This window comes from Bufo gargarizans, chromosome 9, assembly GCF_014858855.1.
Source record: "Bufo gargarizans isolate SCDJY-AF-19 chromosome 9, ASM1485885v1, whole genome shotgun sequence".
NCBI lineage: Eukaryota > Metazoa > Chordata > Amphibia > Anura > Bufonidae > Bufo > Bufo gargarizans.
In genome coordinates this window covers 15955257-15981064 of record NC_058088.1, presented here as the reverse complement: position 1 = coordinate 15981064, position 25808 = coordinate 15955257, and the positions used below count along the sequence as shown (strand labels likewise).

Sequence of the window (25808 nt, the reverse complement as noted above, 5' to 3'; positions counted from 1 at the left end):
TCTACTTTCCTTTAATGTTTGTGTGTGAGGTTAAATTATATCCACAGTGCCCTGGCCCCTCCACAGTCACCTCCACAGTGCCCTGCCCCCTCCACCGTCACCTCCACAGTGCCCTGCCACCTCCACAGTGCCCTGCCCCCTCCACAGTCACCTCCACAGTGCCCTGCCCCCTCCACCGTCACCTCCACAGTGCCCTGCCACCTCCACAGTGCCCTGCCCCCTCCACTGTCACCTCCACAGTGCCCTGCCCCCTTCACAGTGACATTCTGTGTCCAGCCCCTTTAAAATGTGATCTCCACAGCACATGGAAGTTTGTGATGAAAGAGGAACCCCCCCCTCTATGACCCATGTCCTCCAGGCCTTGATGTCTGCCGGTCCTCAAAAAAAAGGATCAAACAGGAGTCATCCTCCTCTCCCAGTGCAGCAATAAGGGATGGCAGTGGTACGTCAGTACGGGAATAGACTACTCACCATCTGAGCTGGACGGAAATAAATGCTCTTATCGGCTCCGCAGCTTATCATGTGCATCTGGTCTTCATCACCTGGAAGATACAATGGCAAAAATATGGCAGCTGTAGAAAGTGAACCCATACGGTCCCATACACTGTGGGATACAGCACTAAAGGTCCCTTTTCACAGACTGATCGGGGCAATTATCGGGAAGGAACATTGCTAGGCACCTTCATTCCCAGTAATTGCCCTGTGTAAAAGTGGAGCCGATCACACGACCACTGAGCAAACACTCGTTCATCAAGAGGGAAGAGTTAAGACTTTATGACGTTCTCCACATTTAATCTACATCAGCTCTCGGAGTCCATACATACACGGAAGACGACCGCACCTGCAAACTTCACTGCCGTTATAGAGGAAGAGTGATCATCCAGAGTCTGCAGCAAAGTATAATCGTGGTCCACGTCCAGGATGTGAATGAGGCGATCTCTGCTCGCGGAGGCTAAAACCATCACTCCTACAGTGGAGAAAAGCTGATACATGACATTGCAGGACTATTGTATATTCTTGTACATAGGAGGCAGTATTATAGTAGTTATATTCTTGTACATAGGAGCAGTATTATAGTAGTTATATTCTTATACATAGGAGCAGTATTATAGTAGATATATTCTTGTACATAGGAGGCAGTATTATAGTAGTTATATTCTTGTACATAGGAGCAGTATTATAGTAGTTCTATTCTTGTACATAGGAGCAGTATTATAGTAGTAATATTCTTGTACATAGGAGGCAGTATTATAGTAGTTATATTCTTGTACATAGGAGCAGTATTATAGTAGTTCTATTCTTGTACATAGGAGCAGTATTATAGTAGTAATATTCTTGTACATAGGAGGCAGTATTATAGTAGTTATATTCTTATACATAGGAGCAGTATTATAGTAGTTATATTCTTGTACATAGGAGGCAGTATTATAGTAGTTATATTCTTGTACATAGGGCAGTATTATAGTAGTTATATTCTTGTACATAGGAGCAGTATTATAGTAGTTATACTCTTGTACATAGGAGGCAGTATTATAGTAGTTATACTCTTGTACATAGGAGGCAGTATTATAGTAGTTATATTTTTATACATAGGAGTATTATAGTTGTTATATTCTTGTCCATAGGGGACACTCAGACAGGGTCACGTGAGGCACCACAGCCAATGACTGGACTCAGTTGGTAACATGTTTCCAAGCTACATGTGACATGCCACTTTGTGACATGTGACCACAGAGGCCGTCATCGGCTGCAGTGGCGCATATATTCCTGTCCATTCAGAAGTTCAGACTGGGACCTGAAAAGCAGGAAAGGGTAAAGAAGAGATGTACCCATTTAAGTTACATGCACTGAAACAGAGAAGACCAGACCACAGACTGATCTATATTGCATTTCTAAAAAACATAAGGCTTCAGAAATAAATGTAATTGTTCCTTTAGCACCTACCGGTCCAGGGCCTGGAGTATTCAAGACACAGAACTTCATTATCATGTGCTTCAATTGTTAATACCTCCTCAAAGCTCCCCAAATCATAGATCCTAAAGAGGTCAGAAAGAAATGTCACTATACACACACTTCACTTCCTAGCGTTCTCCCACCATTATAGAATCCAGGGCTGTGGAGTCGGTAAGACCAAGTTCTGACTCCTTCATAAATTGCCAATAATATAGTAATAAACTTACTGTAGGAAAATGGTGACATCAGCCTTTTTCTCACCATCAAGCTATTTAGAGTCACTGTACAGAGAGGACGGACAGGACAGACTGTGGTAATGGAGACTGCATACAAGAGCTGCTGCTCATCAGCCACATCCTCAACGCCTCTCTGTACTTCATGTCTCCTCATGAACTCCATTCCTACAGAGATTCAGCTGAAGATCTTATCAGCTGTATTTAGTAAAGCAGAGAGGAGGATGAGGCAGCTCTTTAGCTCAGTGTTGTGAAATAACTTGTCCTGCTGTGTGATTAACACAGGTTTTGTGTGTACTAATAGGGCGGCGGACATTTTATTTTCCCTAATGATTGCTCCCCAGACAAAACAAGCTATCATAACTAATGAAAAGGTATTTGACAATATATTTATTTTAAAGTAATATTAAAATATTTTCATTTTCTTTATTACAGAGAACCCCTTTAAGTGTGATATCCCCCTCCTTATCTGTTCTGTGGGCTCCGCAGCTGAAAACAAACATGGTGGGAAGTAAGGAAAAGGATGTTACAATGCTGGCAGACCTCCAGGCCGTGGCTCGTTTACTACTACTTCTCCATAGGCATGATCATTTCATCCATTGCAGCCAACGACTGGATTTAGCAGTCATGTGTCCACCAGCGACATATCAACGCTGAAGGCAGTTATTGGCTGCAGCGGAGCGGATGATTATACCCCATGCCGAGGACCACTACCAACTCCACAGTCCTGTAGAACTCCAGTAAAAGGATTTAGAAGAGATCTACCGTATGTTTCCCGTCCGATCTCCAGAGGCTAACTGACGTCCATCATGGCGGATCTTTAGCACACGAATTCCACTTTTTGAGTCTTTGGGCTCAGGCTTCTCTGTGGTGCCCGAGGTGTCCTTCAAGCATGTCACATTGTCACTGGCATAGATCACTTTATATAAATCCTAAATAGAAAAAAAAAAGGAAATAAATAATATGCAACACTTCATAAGATGAATAAAAATCCTACCCAAGATGCCCCCTAGTGTTATTAAGGAGTATGTACACTTTTTCAATTTTTATTATTACTCCACAGTATTTAAAATATACAAGTCAACTTTTCAAATAGTCTTGCTAAAAATCTGCTGCAGTTTTTTGTGTGTAGAGGTCCGGTGCAGATCTACGGGTCAATGAAAGCAGGGGCCACTGACCAGATGGGGACCAAGCCCCAATGGTACGCTCAGGTAAACCAAAAAAAATGTGATATCATTACATTGCTGTAGATATTCCTCTTCATCCCCAGGACCAAGCTCTTCTCCAGGTTCCACAGGCGGACGGTGTTATCAGAGGAACAGGTGAAAAACGAGCCGCCCGTCACGCATCGTCTCTGTCCGCTCTCTGGGTGGACCTATGTGACAGAAGCAGATAAAGAAGTGAAATGTAAGGGTGACGCTCCATCTTTGATCAACATTGACTCGATAGTCAACGAATATCTTTTCTGCTGTTGGTTTTCATCATTTGCGGTGCGGAAATTAACAATAAGGTGTTACCACATTAAAGAATATGTGAGAAATGTATGATCAATGGGTCTGACCACTGGTTCCTCCATGATCCCGGGCGACTGGAGTCTCCTCCTTGAGCCTGATCCGTCTTTTTCATTTTTGAGATAATATATGACTGGATCCGTTCTGAACGGATGCAGACGGTTGTATTATTGAACGGGTGATGTGAAAGTAGCCTTACATACATGATGGTGGTATTCCCAGAATTATTAAATGGGTTTTCTCGTACTTCATCAGGATAAGTCATCAATATCAGATAGGTGGTGGTCTGACACCTGCACCCCCACTCATCGGCTGTTCTGAGCAGCTATACAGTGGATGGAGGCTCAGCCCCAGTTCACTTGAATGGGAGCCGAGCTGCAGTACCCCAGCACGGCCACTACACAGCGGACGGAGCCTTCTGCTTCCAGCTCCATCCACTGTATAATTTCTGGCGCAAACCCAAAACAGCTTATAGGGACCCCCACCAATCTGATATAAACGGCCTATCCTGTGGCTAGGCCATAACTATCTAAAAATGTTGCAACTTTCTAATATACATGGCAGTCCAAATTCTCACCAATCTCACTGCTTGCTGTCTGAACAGGAACAGTCTTGTTTATAGGATATACCAACTGAATTAAAGGACTGTAGATTTTACATTTGCTGATCAAGGGTTAAAAGGGGTTCTGCAGTTTGCTTAAACTGAAGAGCTATCCTCTGGATAGATCATCAGCATCTGATCGGAGGGGGTCCGACACCCGGGACCCCCCGCCAATCAGCTGTTTGAGAAGAAAGTGGCGCCCCAGCAGCGCCGCGGCCTTCTCACAGTTTACCGCAGGCCCAGTGACGTCACGACTAGTATCAACTTGCCTGGGCGCAAGTGAACAGAGCTTAGCCGCACCCAGGCCAGTTGATACTAGTCGTGACGTCATTGGGCCAGCGGTAAACAGTGAGAAGGCCGCGGCGCTGCTGATCGGCGGGGGTCCTGGGTGTCGGACCCCTGCCGATCAGATGCTTACGATCTATCCAGAGGATAGATCATCAGTTTAAACAAACTGTAGAACCCCTTTAAGCTTCACTTTAGTATAAAGATCAAATAAAACCAAGGAGGGTTCCCATGATAAAAATTCAGGACCATTAGGGGGCGATCACGTTCGGATAATAAAGGAGACATTTGGCTTCAGTTCCTGCACAGCAGCGCTCCCAACACCCGCTATGCAGAGAAGTGCAGCCGGAAGGCCGGAGCACTGCTGTGCAGGGACAACTATGAAGGGGACGTGGGGGTGGATATTGCTTCCACTCACCTCTATGTTCCAGACGTAGGAGCTGTGGTACAGAGCTGAGTACACCTTCCCCACCTTGCGGGTGTTCCTGACATCCCAGACATAGACGCTGTGGTCATTGTACACACAGCACAGCCACTGGTTCCCCCCGTCATACACCAGGGCGCACGTGTCCGGGTAGCTGCTGTCTCCCTGCTTCGTAAACAGCGAGCTGAAAAAAATAAATAAAGGGCAAAATATAAATGATAAAAGTGAAATCACAACTAGATGTAAATGTACGTCCCCTGGGCCTTGCGGGGAGGTAAGTGGCCACCACTGGAATATGGGCTGTACACAAACATGTAATGCTACATTTCCCCTGCAGAGGACACTAGACTCCGGTGATAAATAAAGCCGGAATGGCGATCTGGCATTAAATCCCTTTATAGGGGTTAGGCTACTTTCACACTAGCGGCACGGACCTCCGGCAGGCTGTTCCGTCGGGTGAACAGTCTGTCGGATCCGTCCTGCAGCTAGTGACGGAGCGGCAGTCCGGGGGGACTCCTGTCGGAGGTCCGTGCCGCTAGTGAGAAAGTAGTCTTATTCAGGCATTACTGTTGATTACCCATTCTCTGGATAGTTAATCAATATCAGAACGGCGGGGGTCTGACACTTGGGAACCCTGCAAATCAGCTGTTAGAAGAGGTCAGGAGCTCTGCGAGTGCCACAGCTGATCAGCAGGGGTGCCGGGGGTCAGACCCCCACCGATTAGATACAGATGACCTAACCTGAGGATAGGTCATCAATGCTGAACTCCCAAGAAAACCCTAATCTTACCTTGCATCGAGGCCCAGGGCAATGTCCACGCCCAGTTGGTGAGGTCTGGGCAGATCGGTCACGTATTGGAGGTTGTGGGCCTTGAACATCCTGACGACTCCCTCCTCGCAGCCACAGAAGACAAACTCCTCAGTGACACACAGGCAGCTTGATGACGTCACCTGAATGTAACAAACACCAAACCAATGAGCCTCCTCCACCACCGATCCAGCACGAGCGGCGATCACTGGCGATTCCCTCACCTTCAGTTTCAGCCATTTCTCCAGGACTCTCTTCTCACTGAACTGACAAAGGACTCCGGAATATGACACGCAGTACATGCTCCTCGCGTTCTTCCCCTTGCCGCACGCCACGCCCCCAAACACGTTATTATGGAGGTCGCCCAGCAGTCCTGACCGGCCCACCAGAGGAACTATCCCCTTCACCTGGAGGGGATTTATAAAGATCTAGACACGTCAAAGATGTGAACTTGCCGCAAATTTTCAAAAAGGTGCACATTTGGCGTATTTTACAATTCAAGGTCAAGGTGACCGCTAAACTTTAAAAACCAATGTAATAAGTTTGGCGCTATGGAATTATTTTACAATTTTATGTAGTATGCCCTGTTATTTGGGGGAGGGGCACATCTTTCTCCGTCACCCTCCGACAGACTCATACCTGAGACTGTTTGGAACTCTCCAGATACCAGAACTTGACGTGGCGATGGCCGGCGGTCACAAAGTAGCTACTGTCCTCGGAGAATGACACGGCGATGACCTTGCTGGAGACTTTGTTCTTCGCCACTATGTTATTGCTCTGAGAAGTTGAGCGGCAGAGGAATCAAAAAAAATTACCGAAACAAGATTTTGGGGGGGGGGGTTCTCCGGGGTGTAAAACATGACGAAAAACGCTCAGGACAAGTCATCAATATCTGAACGCCAATCAGCTGCTTGAAGACTCCACGACACTCCCGCCTCGTCCTATGTCGGTGACATCACATTTATCAGTCACATGACCTATGTGCAGTCCACTCCCATTCAAGTGAACGGGACTGGGCTGCAATAACAAGCTCAGCCACTATACAACGTACGGCGCTGTGCTTGGTAAGCTGCGAGGAGTTTGCAGTGCTCAGTAGCCGTAGCCTCTTCAAAATGCTGGTTGTCGGGGGTGCCGGGTGTCGGACCCTGCCGATCTGATATTGATGACCTATCCTCAGGGTAGGTTGTCCATATTGTACTCCCGGAAAACTCCTTTAAAATATAAAATAGTTGTAATACACACACACGTTATTGATTCAGCATCACTCCCGCCATGCTGGTCCGAGCTAAACAGGCAGGGGTTAACCGCCACATGACTTGGCGTCAGAATGGAGCGGGACCAGCAACAAGAACAGTAACGCACTCCCTACACACTGGCAGGAAGATTTTGTAACAATTGTTAATTATTCACATATTTCCAGGAGGAATAATATAGGAAAAGCACAAGGCAGAGTTTTAGAAAAGATGTTGCAGAATTGTGAAAGTATAAAGGGGGTCTCCATCCAGGCGTCTCCTGGATAGGACTGCAAAAGACGCTGTCGCGCTTTAAACATTGGGGGTCGGCTGCACCCCGACCTCTCAGACAATTATGGCAGATATTATGGATATACCATAAAGGTAGGTTGGAGAACCCTTTTAAGACCGTATCCTGGATCCACAAATATGGCTTCAGTGTGGGGTCCAGCCGCTGGGACGCACATCGATAATAAACGGAGCATCGGTCTCGTATGTCTTCACTCCGGCACCTCATTCTGGCGATTGGTGGAGGTCCCAGAGGTCGGACCCCCACTGATCAGACACTTATCCACCTTATCCTGTAGTTTTTATGGTGAGAAATCCCGTTTAAAAACGAGAACCTCTTAGCTTTACCTTCCAGTCCCACACGTTGACCACCATGTCGTGCTGATAGCCCACCGAGACGACATACTTCATGTTGGGGGAGAAGCAGACGCAGGAGATGCCATACTTGTGACCGAGCATCTCGGAAACCTGGACCTTCTCGGCCACGTCCCAGACTCGCACCGCAGGTTTGTGACCGCTCTGGAAGTAAAAGACGATTACTGGGGGGGGAAGGGGGAGAGGAGAGGGGGACGTGAGAACTGAGAAACTCCACTCACCTCTCCGCTGACTAAAAACTTCCCATCGGGGGAGAATGACAGAGCGCTCAGCTGTTTGCTATGGGGGAAGAGGACACATGGTCAGCACCGTGACACCAGCCCTGGTACTGATATAAGCACCCCAACCGTCCTGGATCCAGAAGGACAAAACCCCAAATCCAGCCCAGGGCGGGCTGAAGCATGCAATGTATTCAACTCAGGACACAGAGGAGCCGCCAGCAGCTTAGTGCACAGGTGGGAAGAGGCCGGCACAGAGCGGTGAGCAGCCATCATCAAGGGCTAGGGCTAGGTGAGGCACAATACTTCATGGGGGGGGGGGGGGCCTAAGAGGGCACAATACTTCATGGAGGGGGGGGGGGGGGGCCCTAAGAGGGCACAATACTTCATGAGGGGGGGGCCCTAAGAGGGCACAATACTTCATGGAGGGGGGGGGGGGGGCCGGGCCCTAAGAGGGCACAATACTTCATGGAGGGGGGGGGCCGGGCCCTAAGAGGGCACAATACTTTATGAGGGGGCCCCCCCTAAGAGGGCACAATACTTCATGAGGGGCACTAGAGGTGGCAACATGCATGGAGGGCACTAGCCATACTATGTCAGGGGCACTATAGGGTCTTCATGCTGTATGGGGCACTAAAAGGGCCTTGTTACCATCTGAGGGGCACTGGGGGGACATTTTGTATTATCAGATAATTTGGCTCTGTGGGGGTTTACACCCGTACAAGAGGCCGTCATTGACGTTTGATCTGACAACCTGTCTGGATTAAAGGAATTTTCCTCCATTGTCAGGAGGTGACGGGCCGAGTACCTGGACGTGTTGAAGATGTGAGACTGCTTGTCCTTCCTCGGACACAGGAGAACTATGACGCATCTGGAAGGGAAGAGGAGAAACCAATGAGCGACCGCGTGATCAGAAACGGCAAATGGAGGGCGGGACGACGTTCTGACCGGTCACATGTCACCATGGTGATGGGGTTCAGCCAGATATAGACGACTGCCCCTCTGAAGCTGGACGTACACCGTAGACCAATGCCGGCCAAGCCCCCAGTGGGACTAGCTGACCATCTACTGTGTAGATAAGAAGGTTTGGGCAGCTGCACCTCAACATGCCCGATCCTTCTGTTCTCAGGAAGATAACCGGGTGTCTGGCTGCAGATTTCTCCCCATCCTGGCCTAATGTCAGACGAGTCCATGGTAAATTTTTGAAGATTAACTCTGGTTGCTATGGGCAACGAGGTCACAGACAGGTCTAAAGAGAAATTCTGCTAATGACATTCAGGTCATGGGTTAAAAAAAAAAAACAAAAAAAAAAAACGCCTAAGGCCTCATGCACACGACCGTTGTGTGCATCCGTGGCCGTTGTTCCGTTTTCCGTTTTTTTTCACGGACCCATTGACTTTCAATGGGTCCGTGGAAAAATCGGAAAATGCACCGTTTGGCAGCCGCATCCGTGATCCGTGTTTCCTGGCCGTGAAAAAAATATGACCTGTCCTATTTTTTTCACGGCCAACGGTTCACGGACCCATTCAAGTCAATGGGTCCGTGAAAAATCACGGATGCACACAAGATTGTCATCCGTGTCCGTGATCCGTGTCCGTGTCCGTTTTTTCCTATCATTTCAATGGCAAACTTGACTTAGATTTTTTTTTCATTTTTCATGTCCGTGGATCCTCCAAAAAACAAGGAAGACCCACGGACGAAAAAATGGTAACGGATCACGGACCTACGGACCCCGTTTTTGCGGACCTTAAAAAAAAACGGTTGTGTGCATGAGGCCTAAAACATTTTATTTTAGGATTTCGAGTAGGGATCGACTGATTATTAGAAGTACCGATATTATCGGCCGATATTCAGGATTTTGTACATTACCTTTGCTGATATACCGATAATGCGTATAAGGCTGAATGCACACGGTCGTGTTCCGCGGCAGAGAGCGGTCCGTGGTATGCCGGCCTGGATTCCTGCTCAGAGCAGGAGCGCGCGGCTTTATTGGTTGCTATGACGCCATGCGCTTCATGTCGCCGCTGCACTACAGTAATACACTCGTATAGTGCATCACTGTACAGCAGCGGCGGCATGAAGTGCATGGCGTCATAGCAACCAATAAAGCCGCGCGCTCCTGCTCTGAGCAGGAATCCAGGCCGGCATACCACGGACCGCTCTCTGCCGCGGAACACGACCGTGTGCATTCAGCCTAAAGCGAATACTAGTGAGCGCTTCCATTATGGAAACGCGCACTAGTATGCATCGGGTGCAGGGAAGAAGCGCAGCAAGCTCTTCCGATACTCACCCTCCCTGGTAGTCTTTGATGGGGCCGCGCTGCACTGTCCTGACCCCGTACAGCGCCAGGACCTAGTGCGTGCACCATGACCCGACACTGCATGCTAGGTGATAGTCAGGTGATAGTGCAGCACGGGCCGGAGAAGACAAGGGAGCGAGACGCCGGACCCGAAGATGAAGAGGAGCCGCAGCGCAGGAGAGAAGTTTATTTTATTCATCTGAAGTCTGATAGGGGTTAATAGAGTTAATAAAGTGGAATCTGATTGGTTGCTATGGGCGACTGAGCCAGTTCTACTGTACACCAGTTTGATAAATCTCCCCATTAAATCTTCCAGAAGAATATACACCCTTTCCTGCGGAGTTACACAGACTTTTCGTATGACCGTCCAATAATCTAGAACATCTGAGCGTCCTACTAAGTGCTGACACTTTGGCTCTCAGGATATTAATCCTTAATGACGCGGCGCACGGCTAACGGAAAAAAGCAAAATATAATTACCCTGCGGGATACGCAATCAGCCCCGAGCTGGGGTCACACGTCAGACTGCTGCCCCCGGACACCGTGATCCCCAGAACTTTCTCCAGCTGCACCTAAAAACCAAGAAAATGCCATAACATATATCCTCGCACACAGGGGGCAGTGCTACGCCCTGGCACACAGGGGGCAGTGCTACGCCCTGGCACACAGGGGGCAGTGCTACGCCCTGGCACACAGGGGGCAGTGCTACGCCCTGGCACACAGGGGGCAGTGCTACGCCCTGGCACACAGGGGGCAGTGCTACGCCCTGGCACACAGGGGGCAGTGCTACGCCCTGGCACACAGGGGGCAGTGCTACGCCCTGGCACACAGGGGGCAGTGCTACGCCCTGGCACACAGGGGGCAGTGCTACGCCCTGGCACACAGGGGGCAGTGCTACGCCCTGGCACACAGGGGGCAGTGCTACGCCCTGGCACACAGGGGGCAGTGCTACGCCCTGGCACACAGGGGGCAGTGCTACGCCCTGGCACACAGGGGGCAGTGCTACGCCCTGGCACACAGGGGGCAGTGCTACGCCCTGGCACACAGGGGGCAGTGCTACCCTGGCACACAGGGGGCAGTGCTACACATCAGCTCGGGGTACCTGTCCCTCCTCCTGGTATCAGATAACACACAGCCCATTACATGAAGCGCCTGTTGTCACCGACCTGTCTGTTCCCCTTCCCGCTGCACGCCGTTCCCATGTTCGCTCGGAATGACCGGCGCCGCCCCAGGGGGGAGCCTGAAGGTAGGAGACCGGACTGTGGCCGCTGGGAGCCGCTGCCGCTCACCTCCGTCATCCCCCGTTCAAAACTGCCGCTAATCCCGACATCAACTGCCAGCTGGTTGATTGGATAAAAGAAAACATAAGGGGCGGAGCTATGTCATATCATTCCTTTTTTGTTTTCTACGCCCTATATCATTCATTGGTTAAAAGAGGGGCCCGAAGACCTGTCACTCAGAAGATCTCTGCAGTGATTGGACAGCACACGGGAGGGGGCGGTGCTTAGAGCTATACACACCGGACTGCTGCTTTCATTGGTCTTCCTCGTTCTCTTCTCCCATTGGTCACTTCTTCAGCCTTCAGTCACATTAACTACAATTCCCTACAGCCTTAGCTGCTGAGGTCACATGACACGGAAATAACCAATTGCGTTGGTAAGGCAGGTAAGCTCTGGCATTGTGTGTGTTTATCCTGTCACTGACAGTTTGAGACCCCGTCCTATATGTTGTTAGCCCGCTCTGGGCGCTGGTCGCGGTGGACTGCAGGGCCCAGCCTGCTCCGTGCTCCCGTAACCAGCAGCGCTACGTGGAACGTGCCCATATGGAGCTGTCCCTGGAGCGCAAGTGACCCCCCGCTGCTCCCGGTCACGCGGGGCTCACGGTTTGGTTGGGGAGAGCGGCGAATTTAATGCGTTTTGATGCAAATTCGGCTTTGCGCGGCGGCAGCCAATCAGGGACTTGCTTTCACGGCGCAGATTGCATGTTCCGGATGTAAGCTGATCGCTGATTGGCTGCCGACGCTCAGTGGCCATTTTGCAGTGTCGGCCCCTAGCAGTGGTGTCGTTTACCCCCTGGGCCCTCACCTCCTGCCCTGGGCCCTCACCTCCTGCCCTGGGACCTCATTTTCAGCCATGATTAAAGCTTTTATTGACTTCTTGTTACCTAAATATCCTTCAACGACGACGCAGTCACGTTTTCTGCGCTGTCCGCAGTCGCTAAAGATTTTAGGCGCCAACAACTTTTTCCGGGGGCCACACAAACGCGCCCCCCTGACAAAACAAATCGTAAACTGAGTCATTTTTAGAAGTGCTGTACAATGTTTTTTTTTCTTTCTCCGTTTTCAATATCTCTGCTTGCTGTCTGTGAACAGCGTGCACCCAGAGGCTGAAAAGTGGCACAGGCCTGGAAAGTTCTATATCCGAAATCCGTGAGCGTCACAAATCCGTGGTTGCAGGAACGGTGACGTGATTTTGGGCTAGAAATGTGCGAATGTTTCACAGTTGATGTTTTGTTATAGTTGCGTCCAGCCTGTAGACTCCTCTGTACGGGCAGCAGAGATCTATCTCCGTTACCTAGCAGAGGGGTGAATAGACTGGATAGAACTGTGAGAAGTATCCGGACGTGACGAGTTGTGGACTCCGCACCAAATAGCGTTCTCAGTTATCACGCAGATATTTCTATTTTCATATTTTGTCACTTTTTTTTATTTTAATTTTTTTGGACGGAAAATTCAAGAATTGGCCGCATTGGATGGACCGGTGGACGTGCAAACTGATGTGACGTGCACCGCCGGCGAAATCGGATTTCTGCTGCAGAGTAATGAATGTTAGATGGATGCAGCCTAAGGCCGTGTTCACACAGCTAGTTTTCCAGGTGGATTTCGGCGCTTATTCAATTCGGGTATTTTTTTTTCCGATGTAGATTCTCAAACCGTGACGAGAAAGGACAAGTCTTCTCCTGGCGCAGGAACCACAATGGGTGTGCACAGCCGATCAGACCCATTAAAGGGAGCGGGTGCCTCACCTCAGCAGATGGCATTTATTAACCCGTCACCGCTCCGGACATTCCCCATGTAATAACCGCTCTGCAGCGTCTGTCCTTATGGCTCTATGTTGTGCCGTTCCTTTATTATTCCTACTAGAAGTTATGTTCAGTTAATTTAAGGCAAAAAGGAAGCTAAAATATAACTTTTAATGAATACAATAAAATATCTGGGTAATACCAGCTATCAAAAAAAGACCAAACGCATAAACGCCAAGTATTAGAATCTGATATTGGAACTGCGGGGCACCTGAAGTCCTACAGCTTAGGCTACTTTCCCACTAGCGTTCTGCTTTCCGCTCGTGAGCTCCGTTTGAACGCTTCCGTCCAGCCCTGATGCAGTCTGAATGGATGCGGATCCGCTCAGACTGCATCAGTCTGGCGGCGTTCAGCCTCCGCTCCACTCGCATCCGCACGGACAGGCGGACAGCTGAACGCTGCTTGCAGCGTTCGGGTGTCCGCCTGGCCGTGCGGAGGCGAGCGGATCCGTTCAGACTTATAATGGAAGTCAATGGGGACGGATCCGCTTGAAGATGACACCATATGGCTCAATCTTCAAGCGGATCCGTCCCTCATTGACTTTACATTGAAAGTCTGAACGGATCCGCTCAGGCTACTTTCACACTTAGAAATTTTTCTAAGTTATTAATGCAGACGGATCCGTACTGAACGGAGCCTCCGTCTGCATTAATATGATCGGATACGTTCAGAACGGATCCGATCGAACGCAAGTGTGAAAGTAGCCTTATACAGGCAAGATAGGCGATAAAAAAAGGAGCAGTCTAAGGCTACTTTCACACCTGAGCGTTATTCTTTTCCGGTGTTTAGTTCCGTCCTAGGGGCTCAATACTGGAAAATAACTGATCAGTTTTATCCTAATGCATTCTGAATGGAGATCGTTCCGTTCAGGATGCATCAGTTCAGTCGCTCTCATGGGTCTTTGGACGGAGGAAATACCGCAGCATGCTGCAGTTTTCTGTCTGGCCAAAAATCCTGAACACATGCCGGATCCGGCATGAATTTCCATTGAAATGTATTAGTGCCGGATCGGGCATTAAGTGTTCCGGCAAAAAGGATAAATAAAATAACGGATCCATTTTTCCGGATGACACCGGAGAGACGGATCCGGTATTTCAATGCATTTGCCAGATGGATCCGTCTGACAAATGCCATCCGTTTGCGTCAGGATTGCCAGATCCGGCAACGGAACTGCCTGTCGGAATCCTCTGCCGCAAGTGTGAAAGTGCCCTTAGACTCTTTTATCGCGTATCTTGCCTGTATAAGCTGTAGGACTTCAGGTGCCCCGCAGTTCCAATATCGGATTCTAATACTTGGCGTTTATGTGTTTGGTCTTTTTTGAAAGCTGGTATTACCCAGATATTTTATTGTATTCATTAAAAGTTATATTTTTGCTTCCTTTTTGCCCCCGATTGGGCCTTTGATTTATTGATCTTGATTTTTGGAAGTACATCCATCTATTTTTGACCATAATACTCCTGCTAGAAGTTATGAATGAATTGCTATTAGCCTGCAGTAAGGGTACAGAGGGGTGTAACCAGTTTGGGGGTTGTACCTGAACAGTCCGACAGTGGCAACACTGATTGGATAGAGTGACACTGGGTTCACACCTGAGCGCGCTGTAAAACGCTCAACACATGAAAACCAATGCTTCCCTATGGCCCTGGTTCACACTTGAGCCTTTTACAGCGCGTTTAAACGCGCTGAAAAACGCCCTACGCTCAAAAAAGTTCTTGAGCTTCTTTGGGGCGTTTTGTCGCGCGTTCCCGTACATAGACGTTCAGGAACGCGCGACAGTGGGTGTTCGCTTGTCTCTGTATGCGCGATTGTAAACGCCGGTACAATTGCGCATACAGAGCGCTCCTTTCAGAACGCTCAGGTGTGAACCCAGGGTAAGACTGTGCAGGAACACCCCCCCCAACTGGTTACACCCCTCTGTACCCTTACTGCAGGCTAATAGAAATTCATTCATAACTTCTAGTAGGAATAATAAAGGAACGGCACAACATACAGACCTAAGAATAGACGCTCCAGAATTATTACATGGGGAACGCATGTAGCTATTAAAACAGGCATGTCAGGAGAGGGGACAGGTCCTTTGTAATATAAGGCACTTACTAATGTATTGTGATTGTCCATATTGCCTCCTTTGCTGGCTGGACTCATTTTTCCATCACATTATACACTGCTCGTTTCCATGGTTACGACCACCATACAATCCACAGGTGGTCATACTGTAAACTATAGGAAAAAGCGTCAGCCTCTGTGGTGGCCGGGACCGGGGAAGCATACATAGGCACGCATGCGTATCTGCTGCCTGCAGCCTCGTATCTGTGCTGCAGCGGCGGTCGTAACCATGGAGACGAGCAGTGTATAATGTGATGGAAAAATTACACGGCCGTGTGCATGAGGTCTAAAAGTCACACAAAATCTGTAGCAAATCTGCCACATCTGACCCGAGGCCTTACAGGGGTTGTCCGGTTCCTTGATATTGATGAGCTAGATCAGATCGAGGGGGGCTGATACCAGTACTGACAGCGATCCGGCAGGCGCTGGAAACGGGACGTTCCGTACATTGTATAGTGAACAAGATAAATAAATAGTGGCCGTGTCAGGTTACATTGATTTGAATGGGTTCTGAGCTGCAGTTACCTGGAGCGGCCACTGCAGTTGGAACGGCGCTGTTCTGCAGGCTACAGGGAACAGCTGATTGGTGGGGGTGATGAGTGTCGGACCGCCACCAATCTGATATCTATGACATGTACAGAGGAGCGGGCATCAGTACGTGGACCCTTTGACGTGCATACTGATGGCCAAGTCTGTATGTCTGTGATGGAGATAAGCGGCTACCGTGCAAACTGGTGCAGCTTATCTAATAAGGAACCGATCCTGTTGGAGTCCATCGGGTCTGATCCTCGTTTCTTGGGGGGTCGGCCCCATATACAATATATAGTTTCCTCAGACACTGGGCACTGTGTATGTCCAGCTCGCGTGTTCACACTACTCTCCTCTTCTCCGCAGTCCTCAGTCGCCATGCTGGATCACATTGCATCCTCCGTGAAGAACATGGCCATCTCCAAGGAGAAGATATCGGAGAAGATCCTCAACCATGCCCTTGAGATCATCTACCTGGTGACGGGAGAGGTAAGAGTTCCTCTTAGACGGTCACTTCAGTTACAGCAAATGTGGAATCAGAAATCCTATACAAAACACCACCTATAGTAGTACCTACCTGGGATGCAGCGTTTTACCTCTATTCCACGAGGCCACCGCTATAACCGGTGACTACAGCTTAGCTGCATTTCCTGTTGGAGGCGGAAGTAGTCTAAAATCTACCTCCAGTCCGACGATATCTGCTGCGTCTCTTCGCCATGCTTTAGGCCTCATGCACACGACCGTTGTTGGGGGGGGGGGGGGGGTACCTGACAACCACTTTCTAACAAAGGACCAGCCCTGTACTTCACCTGGATCCAGAGATCTCCCCATTCATTGCTCCAGTTGTTGTACTAAATTTATTTCAGGCTGGCAGCTCCGGGGACGTGTCCTCTCTGGTGACAGTAGAAAGATGGAGGTGAGCGTGTGTGTCTGTCTCTGTGAGCAGGACAGAGACATTTAGAAAAAGAGCAAACAGCCGGTATCTATACAGATAGATTTTCTGGAATAACTCAGTAGCTGTAATAAGCGTTTAATTACATGCAATTACAAAAATATTCAGATCCAGGGGCTGGTTTGAAAAATGTAGAATGTTTTTTTTCCATGGGACGACCCCTTTAACGTCAGCGGCCTCTATCAACAGGATGACGCTCTGGCCACACTGCACACAGAGAGCTGGAGATGATGACTTGTCTCCACAGTCCCCAGATCTCCGTCCGATGAGTAGAATGTGCTAGAAACAAGTCCAGTCTATAGGGGCCGTTCCGAGCTCCATAAAGGGGTCGTCTCACTTCAGCAAATATCATTTATGATGCAGAAAAAAAGTTAATAGAGGGCACTTACTAATGTATTGTGATTGTCTATATTGCCTCCTTCGCTGGCTGGATTCATCTTTCCATCTCATTATACACTGTTAATTTCCAGGGGTTGTGACCACCCTGCAATCCAGCAGTGGTGGTCGTGCTTACATACTATAGGAAGAAGTACCATCCTACGTGAGCTCCCGCGGTCCCGGCCACCAGGGAGGCTAGCATTTCTTCCTACAGTGTGCAAGCATGACCACCGCTGCTGGGTGGTCGTAACCATGGAAATGAGCAGTGTATAATGTGCTGGAAAAGTGAATCCAGCCAGCAAAGGAAGCAAAATGGAGAATCACATCACATTAGTAAGTGCCTTGTGTTCACTTTCTCTACATGATAAATGCCCTTTACTGAAGTGAGAGGACCCCTTTAAAGGAAATAAAGGATCTGACAATAACCTTGTCCCAGAGACCACAGGACACCTCCAGAGGTCTTGTGGAGTCCGTGCCTCAGTGGTCAGAGGTGAGAGGGACCTGCACGATATTAGGCAGGGGGCGTATAGTAGATTATACTCCCAGTATATTCCAGCATCATTACTACTGGTTAACAGAATCCTCTGTTGTGTCTTGTAGAAATATGTCCTTGTGAAGAAGAAGTCTCCTCACTGCTGCATCCATCCGCAGTCCGGGACGGTGAGCATTTATTACATCCTACAGCATCTGTTACTCGAGAGCTTTGCATTCACACGACCGTGCAGTCCGCAAAACATGGCTACCGGTCTGTGTGTTCCACATTTTGCGGATCGTACATGGCCGCGCTGTATAGAAAATGCCTATTCTTGTCCACGATGGCGGACAAGATTAGGACATGATCTACATTTTTTGCGGGGCCGCGGAACGGAACTATGGATATGGACAGCATGCATCTTTTGCGGCCCCATTGAGATGAATTACGGTCGTGTGAATGGACCCTGAGAATGGGATTGCCAGACAATAATGGAATGGATTTTTCAGTTGCAGAAATGTTTTCAACAAATCTGCTGTGTGAATACGCCCGAAGATAAGGATATGAAAAGTGTGGCCCTTAAGGGGGTCTTCTTACTTCAGCAAGTGGCATTTATCATGTAGAGAAAATGAATACAAGGCACTTACTAATGTATTGTGATTTTTGAAATTGCTTCTGTTGCTGGCTTGATTCATTTTTCCATCACATTATACACTGCTCGTTTCCATGGTTACGACCACCCTGCAATCCAGCAGCGGTGGTCGTGCTTGCAAACTATAGGAAAAAGCACCAACCTCTCTAGTGACCAGGACCTTGGGAGAGCACATAGGCTGGTACTTTTTTTTTTTTTTAGCATGCAAACACGACCAACGCTGCTGGATTGCAGGGTGGTCGTAACCATGGAAACGAGCAGTGTATAATGTGATGGAAAAATGACGAGACGTATGAGTGGTCCGGACCTGAGAGCGGGTGATTCTGTGTGGCTGTCATCAAGAAACATTAAGTTGAAGGTACCTTCTTGGAAGTTGGGGCCAAGGTTTATTGGGCCATACAAGATCTCTGCCATTATTAACCCGGTTGCATTTCGTCTTGAACTTCCACAGGCTTTAAAAATTTATAATGTTTTTAACAAATCATTACTGAAAACATATGTCGAACCTGCTGAACCATCCTCCTTACCTTCAGCTCCGGTCTTGGTGGACGGTAATCTTGAATTTCAGATTGCTAGGATAGATCTCTTCAGTATCTCTTGCACTGGAAAGGTTACAGTCCAGAGGAAAGAATGTTGGTTTCTGCGACCAACGTTAATTCCAGTCGCCTTGTGAAGGCTTTCACAGGGTGCATCCTGATAAAGTCGGCCCTGGGTGTTCGGAGCTCACCCGTAAGGGGGGGAGGGGTTGGGGGTACTGTCACGGTCTCTCCCATGACAGAGGTGAGAAGATCTGAGAGACTGGCGGCACGTGAGGGTATCTGACAGACTCTGTCTTTTTTTCTTTCAGTGTTATGTTTGGTAATGACAACACTTCTTGTCAGGTGCAGCTTGTAGTCATTACCGAGGCCCTATTTAGTTCTGACTCTCACTGCTTACCATGCGGTTTATATTTCCTGCTGGAGTTGGTTAAGCTGGTGTGTTGTTCCTTTGGATCTCCTGCTCCTCCATTCTGCTTTAAGCTAAGTGCATTTTGTTGTTCGCTTGTGTTTGTTGTTTTCTAGGACTCAGGGAGACGCTGGTTCCTTAATCTGTGAAGGAATTAGTAGTCTGATTCCCTGCCACCATTCCTAGGGCCTTCCAGGGTCTTCAGGGCCTAGGTTCCAGTGTATGAGTAGTTTCCTTAATGGAGAGGATAACCTAGGAACCGCATAGATCTCACCGTATTAGATAGAAGGATGGCCTTACCAAACCATTGCTCTTTTCTAGGTGCCTGTAAAATGCGATGACTGTGGCCGTCTACTTCTCCATGGAGGAGTGGGACTATGTGAAAGGACACAAGCAGCAGTACCAGAGCATTATAACCGAGACCGAACCTGACAAGATGGACACTGCAGACTTGGGTATAACGCAGGATGCACAGGATGTTGATGAAAGCCGCTCCCCAGGTAACCTCATGGAGTTTTGGCAGGCGTGAGCTTTTTTTTTTTTTTATAAGACTAACCTGTTCTCTGCCAAGGACATATCTCATATGCCCTGGGAGTTGCCAAGGACAGACATACCTCATACGTCCTTGCTACTGATGGCTGGATCTCAGGCTGTTTACCAGCTAGAGATTGAGGCCTAGTCTTGTTTAAAAAGCTGATAATCTTGGCTTTAAAACAAGACCAATTTTAAGGCTCTAGTCAGTCTACCTCGCGAGTTAAAGCCTTTAGTAATGGGTGTCAATGAAAGCTACAAATACCTGCAGCTTTCGTTCCCGCCCCAATTTCTAACTGCTATAACTCACAATATATTGTGTCTAGAGCCTCAAAATTGGTCTTTTTTTTTTTAAGCTGAGATTTTAAAAGAACAGTCGGCCTGAATTCCTAGCAGGTCTTCTAATTCTAGATGTGATCCATGTAACTTTCTGCTTGGGTTACACTTTTGCCCACTGATATCAAGTTTTTTGCAATTTTTGTGAAAAATTGCACTTTGAGGCAATGTTGCCTGAAGATGTCTGTGTATATAATGTGTTTGACAATGTGCCAGGTGTCTAATTTCAGAAAATATATGGTTATGGGGGCGTAGTGTGATTATTTTTTTTATTTAGTAATTTAGGTTTTATTTTTACATGTCAAAACTGGGAAAATTGGCCTGACTGCCAGAGGCACAAAGTGTCCAAACAGTTCAGGCAATGAAACGGTTAATACAGTTAAACATGAATCAGCCCCCCAGTCAGAGGATAGGGATATAGCTTGTCTCGCTCACGTTGGCTTTGTCCGCAGTTAAGATGGCCACGTGATGAACGTTCTGCCATTATGACTCAGGAGGAGCTCGGCTTGGGTCTAGGGGTGTCAGTCACTTCCTCTAGCCCCCGTATGGGCACACTGGAGGGCATATATGTCTGGTGCACGTCTGGTATACTGCTCATAGTGTTTCTCTATCACCTAGAATTAGCAGACCTGCACGTGGAAGAAATAGACTACGAGTCAACCAGCGGGAAGGATGACGACGAGTATGAAGAGGAAGACCACAAGATGAAATGCAAATATGAGCTGAGCAGTGGACCCCCGGGGACCTCAGCAGGTAAATACCAGTAATGCCCAATCACTAAGACCCGCAGAGTCTGATCAGGGGTTTATGGTGTCGGCTCGAATGAAAGTAGAGTCGAAAATTGAATAAGAGGAGGCGAGCATTTAGGTAAAACACACCCAAGTACTATTCACTGTGCTGGTGGCAGGACCAGTATAAATCCAGGCGGCTACTCTAAACCTTCATAAACCATTTCCCCAAAAAATTTCACTTCCCCATATGGAAATTCTCACTGCAGCAGCCCTCAGTTATCACAACTGAGGGCTGCTGCAGTGAGAATTTCCATATGGGGAAGTGAAATTTTTTGCCGGCTCTCAATACATCACGTATTGAGAGCCGGCAGAGGGTCTCAATACTGAAAGAAAAAAAAATCTGTTTTGTCCCCATTCATCCTGAATGGAAAGAGATCCGTTCAGGAAATCTTCCTTGACCGGACACAAAACCACTGCAAGTTGCGGTTTTGTATCCGGTCATAAAAACGGATCCGGCACCGAAAACAATGTAAGTCAATGGCGACGGATATGTTTTTTTAATGGAGCATAAAAAAAGGATCCATCACCCGTTGACTTTCAATGTATTTAGTGACCTGGTTTTGTTCCGTTTTGATTTCACGCAACCGCATTCTAAGGGAACGGATTCATCCTGTTGGGCAAAATCAAAATGGATCCGTTAATTCCAGCAGAGGATCTCGATACCGGAATTAACAACACAAGTGTGAAGGTAGCCTAAGCAATGCTGCAATCTTGTTACTGGCCAAGAAGCCTCCCAGAACAGGTCGTGTTGGACGCTTTGTGCATCGGAAATAAGGTCTTAAGACGCTTCTCTTGGAAAGACGGTCGTGTGTGTGAGACACAACGACGGAGCAGATTAGAAATTCAGGCAGACTCAAAAATAATGAAATGGTAAAATGATCTTGGATTGAAAAAAAACCAGCAATGGTGACAATCCTCTCGAACAGTAGATTCTTATATCTCTGATGAAGGCATATCATTATCATGGCTTAAAATGCCGCAGTCTTCCGCAGTGCGTTCACCTCAATCTGTTTTATACAGTATGACATCTTTGTGAGATTAATATTCATAGTTGCCCATGCTGCCAACTTACCCTGGTCTTTCTGTAGTATTTGACAATCAAGCTGGGTTCTAAGTATCCTACACAGTTTGTGTCATCAGCAAAAACTGACACTTTAGGGCTAGTTCACACCTCAGTGATTGAGCCAAAACCAGGGATGGAGGCTACACAGAGATGAGGATATAATGGAAAGATTCTGACCTTCTGTGTTTCTGAACTGCACCTGGTTTTTGTTGACAATCACTGATGGAAATCACTGACCAAATACAGGCCGTACTGTCCTTGGGGGTCCCCCGCTGCTCCCAGTACAGAGCTCCTTGGGGTCCCCCGCTGCTCCCAGTACAGAGCTCCTTGGGGTCCCCCGCTGCTCCCAGTACAGAGCTCCTTGGGGTCCCCCGCTGCTCCCAGTACAGAGCTCCTTGGGGTCCCCCGCTGCTCCCAGTACAGAGCTCCTTGGGGTCCCCCGCTGCTCCCAGTACAGAGCTCCTTGGGGTCCCCCGCTGCTCCCAGTACAGAGCTCCTTGGGGTCCCCCGCTGCTGACTTTAGCCCATTCTGAGTATGTAGCACTAACAACTCTCTGATTTCTGTTATTATTTTATTCTCCTCTATATACTGATGATGGTTGATTTAACCTCTGACACCTGAAAAAACCACGTAACAAGTAACTCATAGCGTTGCGCTCTTACACATTTCAGTTGCGTCCTCCTGACTTTCTCTGTGTTCTCTGCAGCCGGTCGCTTCACATCCATCATAGATGACACCTACCCTGCAGCCCCTTTACTGGATGAAAGCGAAATCAAGGTGGAGATGACCGAAGAGATAAAAGAAGACGGGACGTACGAAAGCCTCGCCAACAGGACGTCTGCACCGGACAAAGTCACGACCCCCCATTACCGCTGGAACCCAAACATCTGGAGCATCAGTGAGCGGTTCATATGTAGTGGGAATGGTAGACCCTTTGACCCCTACCCAGCCATAAAACCCACCACCGAGGACAAGCCCACAGAAACATCCCGCCTGCAGTTCATCAACCAGGTTGCCTTAGACGACAAGCCGTTCCGATGCATCGCCTGTGGACAGATGTTCAAATACAAATCCAGCGCCATGCGGCACTACAGCGTGGTCCACGGGGTGAAGCCTCACCAGTGCAACGAGTGCGGCAGAAGGTTCTCCACCAAATTCAAAGCAGTCGTTCACAAGTGCAACCCCCGCAAACACTCGAGGGATTTCTGGGACGATCAGGGGGGGTTCACTCTTTAGAAATGGGCGGTTATTAAGGTGAAAAGCTTAGAGGGAAGACAAAGTTTTAAAGGACCACTCCAGGCAAAACGGATCCACTGTGTCATGCCAGACTCGGGTCCTGAGGGGACGGAGCATGACAGGGATCTCTGTCTTATGGTGTTTGAATCCCTCTGGCTCTGCATACACATATCAAGTTTACCTGGAGCGTTCCTTTAAAATCTAAACAAAAAAGTATCCACTAAAGTAAGTTCTTGAGCTTTCCTTTTTTTTTTGCAAGCGTGGCCACCATTGCAGCTTAAAGTGAATGTCCACCTAAAAACACTTCCAAAATTCAGTGTTGATGTAATGTCCTAATCTGTATTTATAGCGGCCAGAGCTTTGTTTTTATGGCGACCCCCAGCGTAGACATAGATTTAGAAGATGAATTTCTGATTACTTGTAGTCACCACTAGGGGGGAGCGTGGCGCTTACACCCTACTGTTCATACATTGAGCTCCATAATAACACAGTATGCTAATGAGCTCCCTCTAGTGGTGGCTGCAGGCAACCAGGAGTTTCATTTTATTCTGTGTCCATGCAGGGGGTTTGGAGGTCTATATTACAAAAATGGAGCTAAGCACATTATACTGGACTCAAGAACGCTTGAAGTGGTCACTTACCTTTCAACAGACTTTTCATAAACCAACTTTTGCATTCAATGCTGATGTAGAGGAGTCCTGGACTCTTGCAGGGACGGACAGGTTTGGGACTGTAAACCCCAGCTGCATAGGGGCCGAAAACCAGGCGACAGGTTCCCTTTCAAAAGGACATTTCTCTATGGACATCGGCATATACACCAGGTAAAGCGCCTGGCACATACATCAGTTGTAGCTACAGGACTCTTCTCCTGACAGGTGTCCTAGGTGTTGTTCTGACGCAGCCTTAGAGTTGAATGCTAACATTGTGGCTGAAATCACCACCAGGGGGAGCTCACAGCACATCATTTATTATGGCTCTCAGTGGGATTATGCATTAAGCGCCCCCATCAGGTGATCATTTACCTGTGATTTCTATCGGACTATTACCATGACCCAGGTGTGGATGGTATACGTTTTCTTTCAGTACATATCCCAATGATGTGAAATTTCTGACACGTGGACTTTATTATGTATTGAGTGCTTCAGTAAGTGGTTTGTGAGTCCCGTACTGTATCATGTAGAGGGGATGGGGTTATACCAGAGGGAAGATTCGTTTATCAGCGGTTTTTCTTTCTTTTTTTTTGTAATTGTGTGAAAGAATGACAATGGGAATTGCTCAAAAATCCTTTTGTAAGTAGACATTCTTTTTGTATGCAAAAGGTCCAATAAACTGAAAGCACATCTCTGCTCAGAAACAAAACCTCTGTTTCTTCCACCCAGAGGCCGATTATACACCCGTCCTCTGGGAAGTAAGGCTGGGTTCACACGTGGCAAAAAATTCAGCCAGGTGCAGATTTTTACGAAGTTGCGGATTTCCTGTATGAGAATCTTTCCATTAAATTCAAAGGCAAACGGATTCTGCAGTAGAAAACGCTGTGGAAAAATTAGCACTTTGTCTTTTTACACTGCAGAATGTAAATTTCACACCAGAACACAATGCAGAGTTGGACAATTTTCAGTCCCATAAGACAACATGGGGGAAGTCTTGATGTTGCGGATTATCTGGCGGAGTATTCCGCCACGTGTGAAGGCACCCTATCAAAGCAGCCATTTATGGCTCTGTCATCCAGGCTTCATAGAACATAATCGCTGTTCTGTCCTCCCAGCCTAAGGGCTCATGCAGACGTCCATGCCCGTATTGCGGCCCACAAACAGTGGGTCCGCAATATACGGGCCCTGGCCGTTTATGCACCGCATCACAGATGCAGACCCACTCACTTGAATGGGTCTGCAATCCGGGAGGTGCGGTGTGGAATGGAGGCACAGAAGCACTACGGTTTCTCTCCATGCCTCCGCACTGCCAAAAAAAAAACTTGTATTTTTTGCAGTGCGGATGGATCACTGACCATTCAAGTTGAATGGGTCTGCATCCGTCTGCGGAATCTGCACGGATGTTTCCTGTGCATTGGAGACCGCAAATTAAACCGAACGGCCGTGTGCATGAGCCCTAAGGGCGAGTACCAACCTGCACACGGTGCAGAAAACCCACATGAAATCTGCACTATTCATCGTGGTTTTGTTGTGTTGTTTGTGCAGATATTCCATATGTTTTAACAACCCCAATGAAGCCTACGGGAAAAAATACTCTGCATAAGGAGTGGGATCGCACAAATAATTGTCATACTGCAGATTTATAAATCCACATGGAAATTCAGGATTACTTATCAGTAATCGTTTTTCCATGAGCCCATGACAGCACCCTTGACAGACCGCCTTCATCCAGGACAGGAAACGGGAACTTTCGTGGAGAGCTCGTAAGGAGTTAATTGTGAGAACTTGTCCTAAAGGCACCTTGAGAGAGGACTAGAATAGAACTAGCTGGGGGAGGGGGAGGGGGGCTGGCTACCGCTT

General features: G+C 48.1%; 2 protein-coding genes across 4 annotated transcripts in view; one reads left to right on the top strand and one right to left on the bottom strand.

Annotated features, from left to right (window-relative positions):
- The window catches only part of WDR62 (WD repeat domain 62), a 42052-nt gene extending 30510 nt beyond the window's left edge, over window positions 1-11542 (bottom strand). Inside the window, exons 1-14 of the mRNA XM_044305784.1 lie at window positions 11393-11542; window positions 10707-10798; window positions 8736-8798; window positions 7931-7988; window positions 7683-7853; window positions 6454-6591; window positions 6039-6221; window positions 5797-5957; window positions 5002-5191; window positions 3427-3561; window positions 2952-3118; window positions 1945-2036; window positions 842-967; window positions 472-542 (exon numbers count right to left, since the gene is read on the bottom strand). Coding sequence (XP_044161719.1) covers window positions 472-542; window positions 842-967; window positions 1945-2036; window positions 2952-3118; window positions 3427-3561; window positions 5002-5191; window positions 5797-5957; window positions 6039-6221; window positions 6454-6591; window positions 7683-7853; window positions 7931-7988; window positions 8736-8798; window positions 10707-10798; window positions 11393-11524 — 1779 coding nt within the window. The 5' untranslated portion in view covers window positions 11525-11542. The remainder of the gene's footprint in view (window positions 1-471; window positions 543-841; window positions 968-1944; window positions 2037-2951; window positions 3119-3426; window positions 3562-5001; window positions 5192-5796; window positions 5958-6038; window positions 6222-6453; window positions 6592-7682; window positions 7854-7930; window positions 7989-8735; window positions 8799-10706; window positions 10799-11392) is intronic.
- A 225-nt stretch (window positions 11543-11767) lies between these two features.
- Window positions 11768-24657, top strand: LOC122946280 (zinc finger protein 184-like). 3 transcript variants are annotated; one of them, XM_044305785.1, is made up of 6 exons: window positions 11768-11891; window positions 16308-16430; window positions 17872-17931; window positions 19662-19840; window positions 20826-20960; window positions 22769-24657. In XM_044305785.1, exons 4-6 carry the CDS (start codon window positions 19678-19680, stop codon window positions 23296-23298), a joined length of 828 nt encoding a protein of 275 aa, XP_044161720.1. In that variant the 5' UTR covers window positions 11768-11891; window positions 16308-16430; window positions 17872-17931; window positions 19662-19677; the 3' UTR covers window positions 23299-24657. The 3 variants fall into 3 exon arrangements, with proteins under 3 accessions (XP_044161720.1, XP_044161722.1, XP_044161721.1); XM_044305787.1 differs by having other exon boundaries at window positions 19243-19840; XM_044305786.1 differs by lacking the exon at window positions 11768-11891 and adding an exon at window positions 13183-13205.
- The last annotated feature ends 1151 nt before the right edge of the window (window positions 24658-25808 follow it).

What these genes read in the sequence shown, in the direction of transcription:
- LOC122946280 (XM_044305785.1), top strand. Translation starts at nt 19,678, where the DNA reads ATGACTGTGGCCGTCTACTTCTCCATGGAGGAGTGGGACTATGTGAAA. An exon ending in TGATGAAAGCCGCTCCCCAG is followed by an intron (nt 19,841 to 20,825) that starts GTAACCTCATGG and finishes TCTATCACCTAG; the next exon opens with AATTAGCAGACCTGCACGTG. An exon ending in ACCCCCGGGGACCTCAGCAG is followed by an intron (nt 20,961 to 22,768) that starts GTAAATACCAGT and finishes TGTTCTCTGCAG; the next exon opens with CCGGTCGCTTCACATCCATC.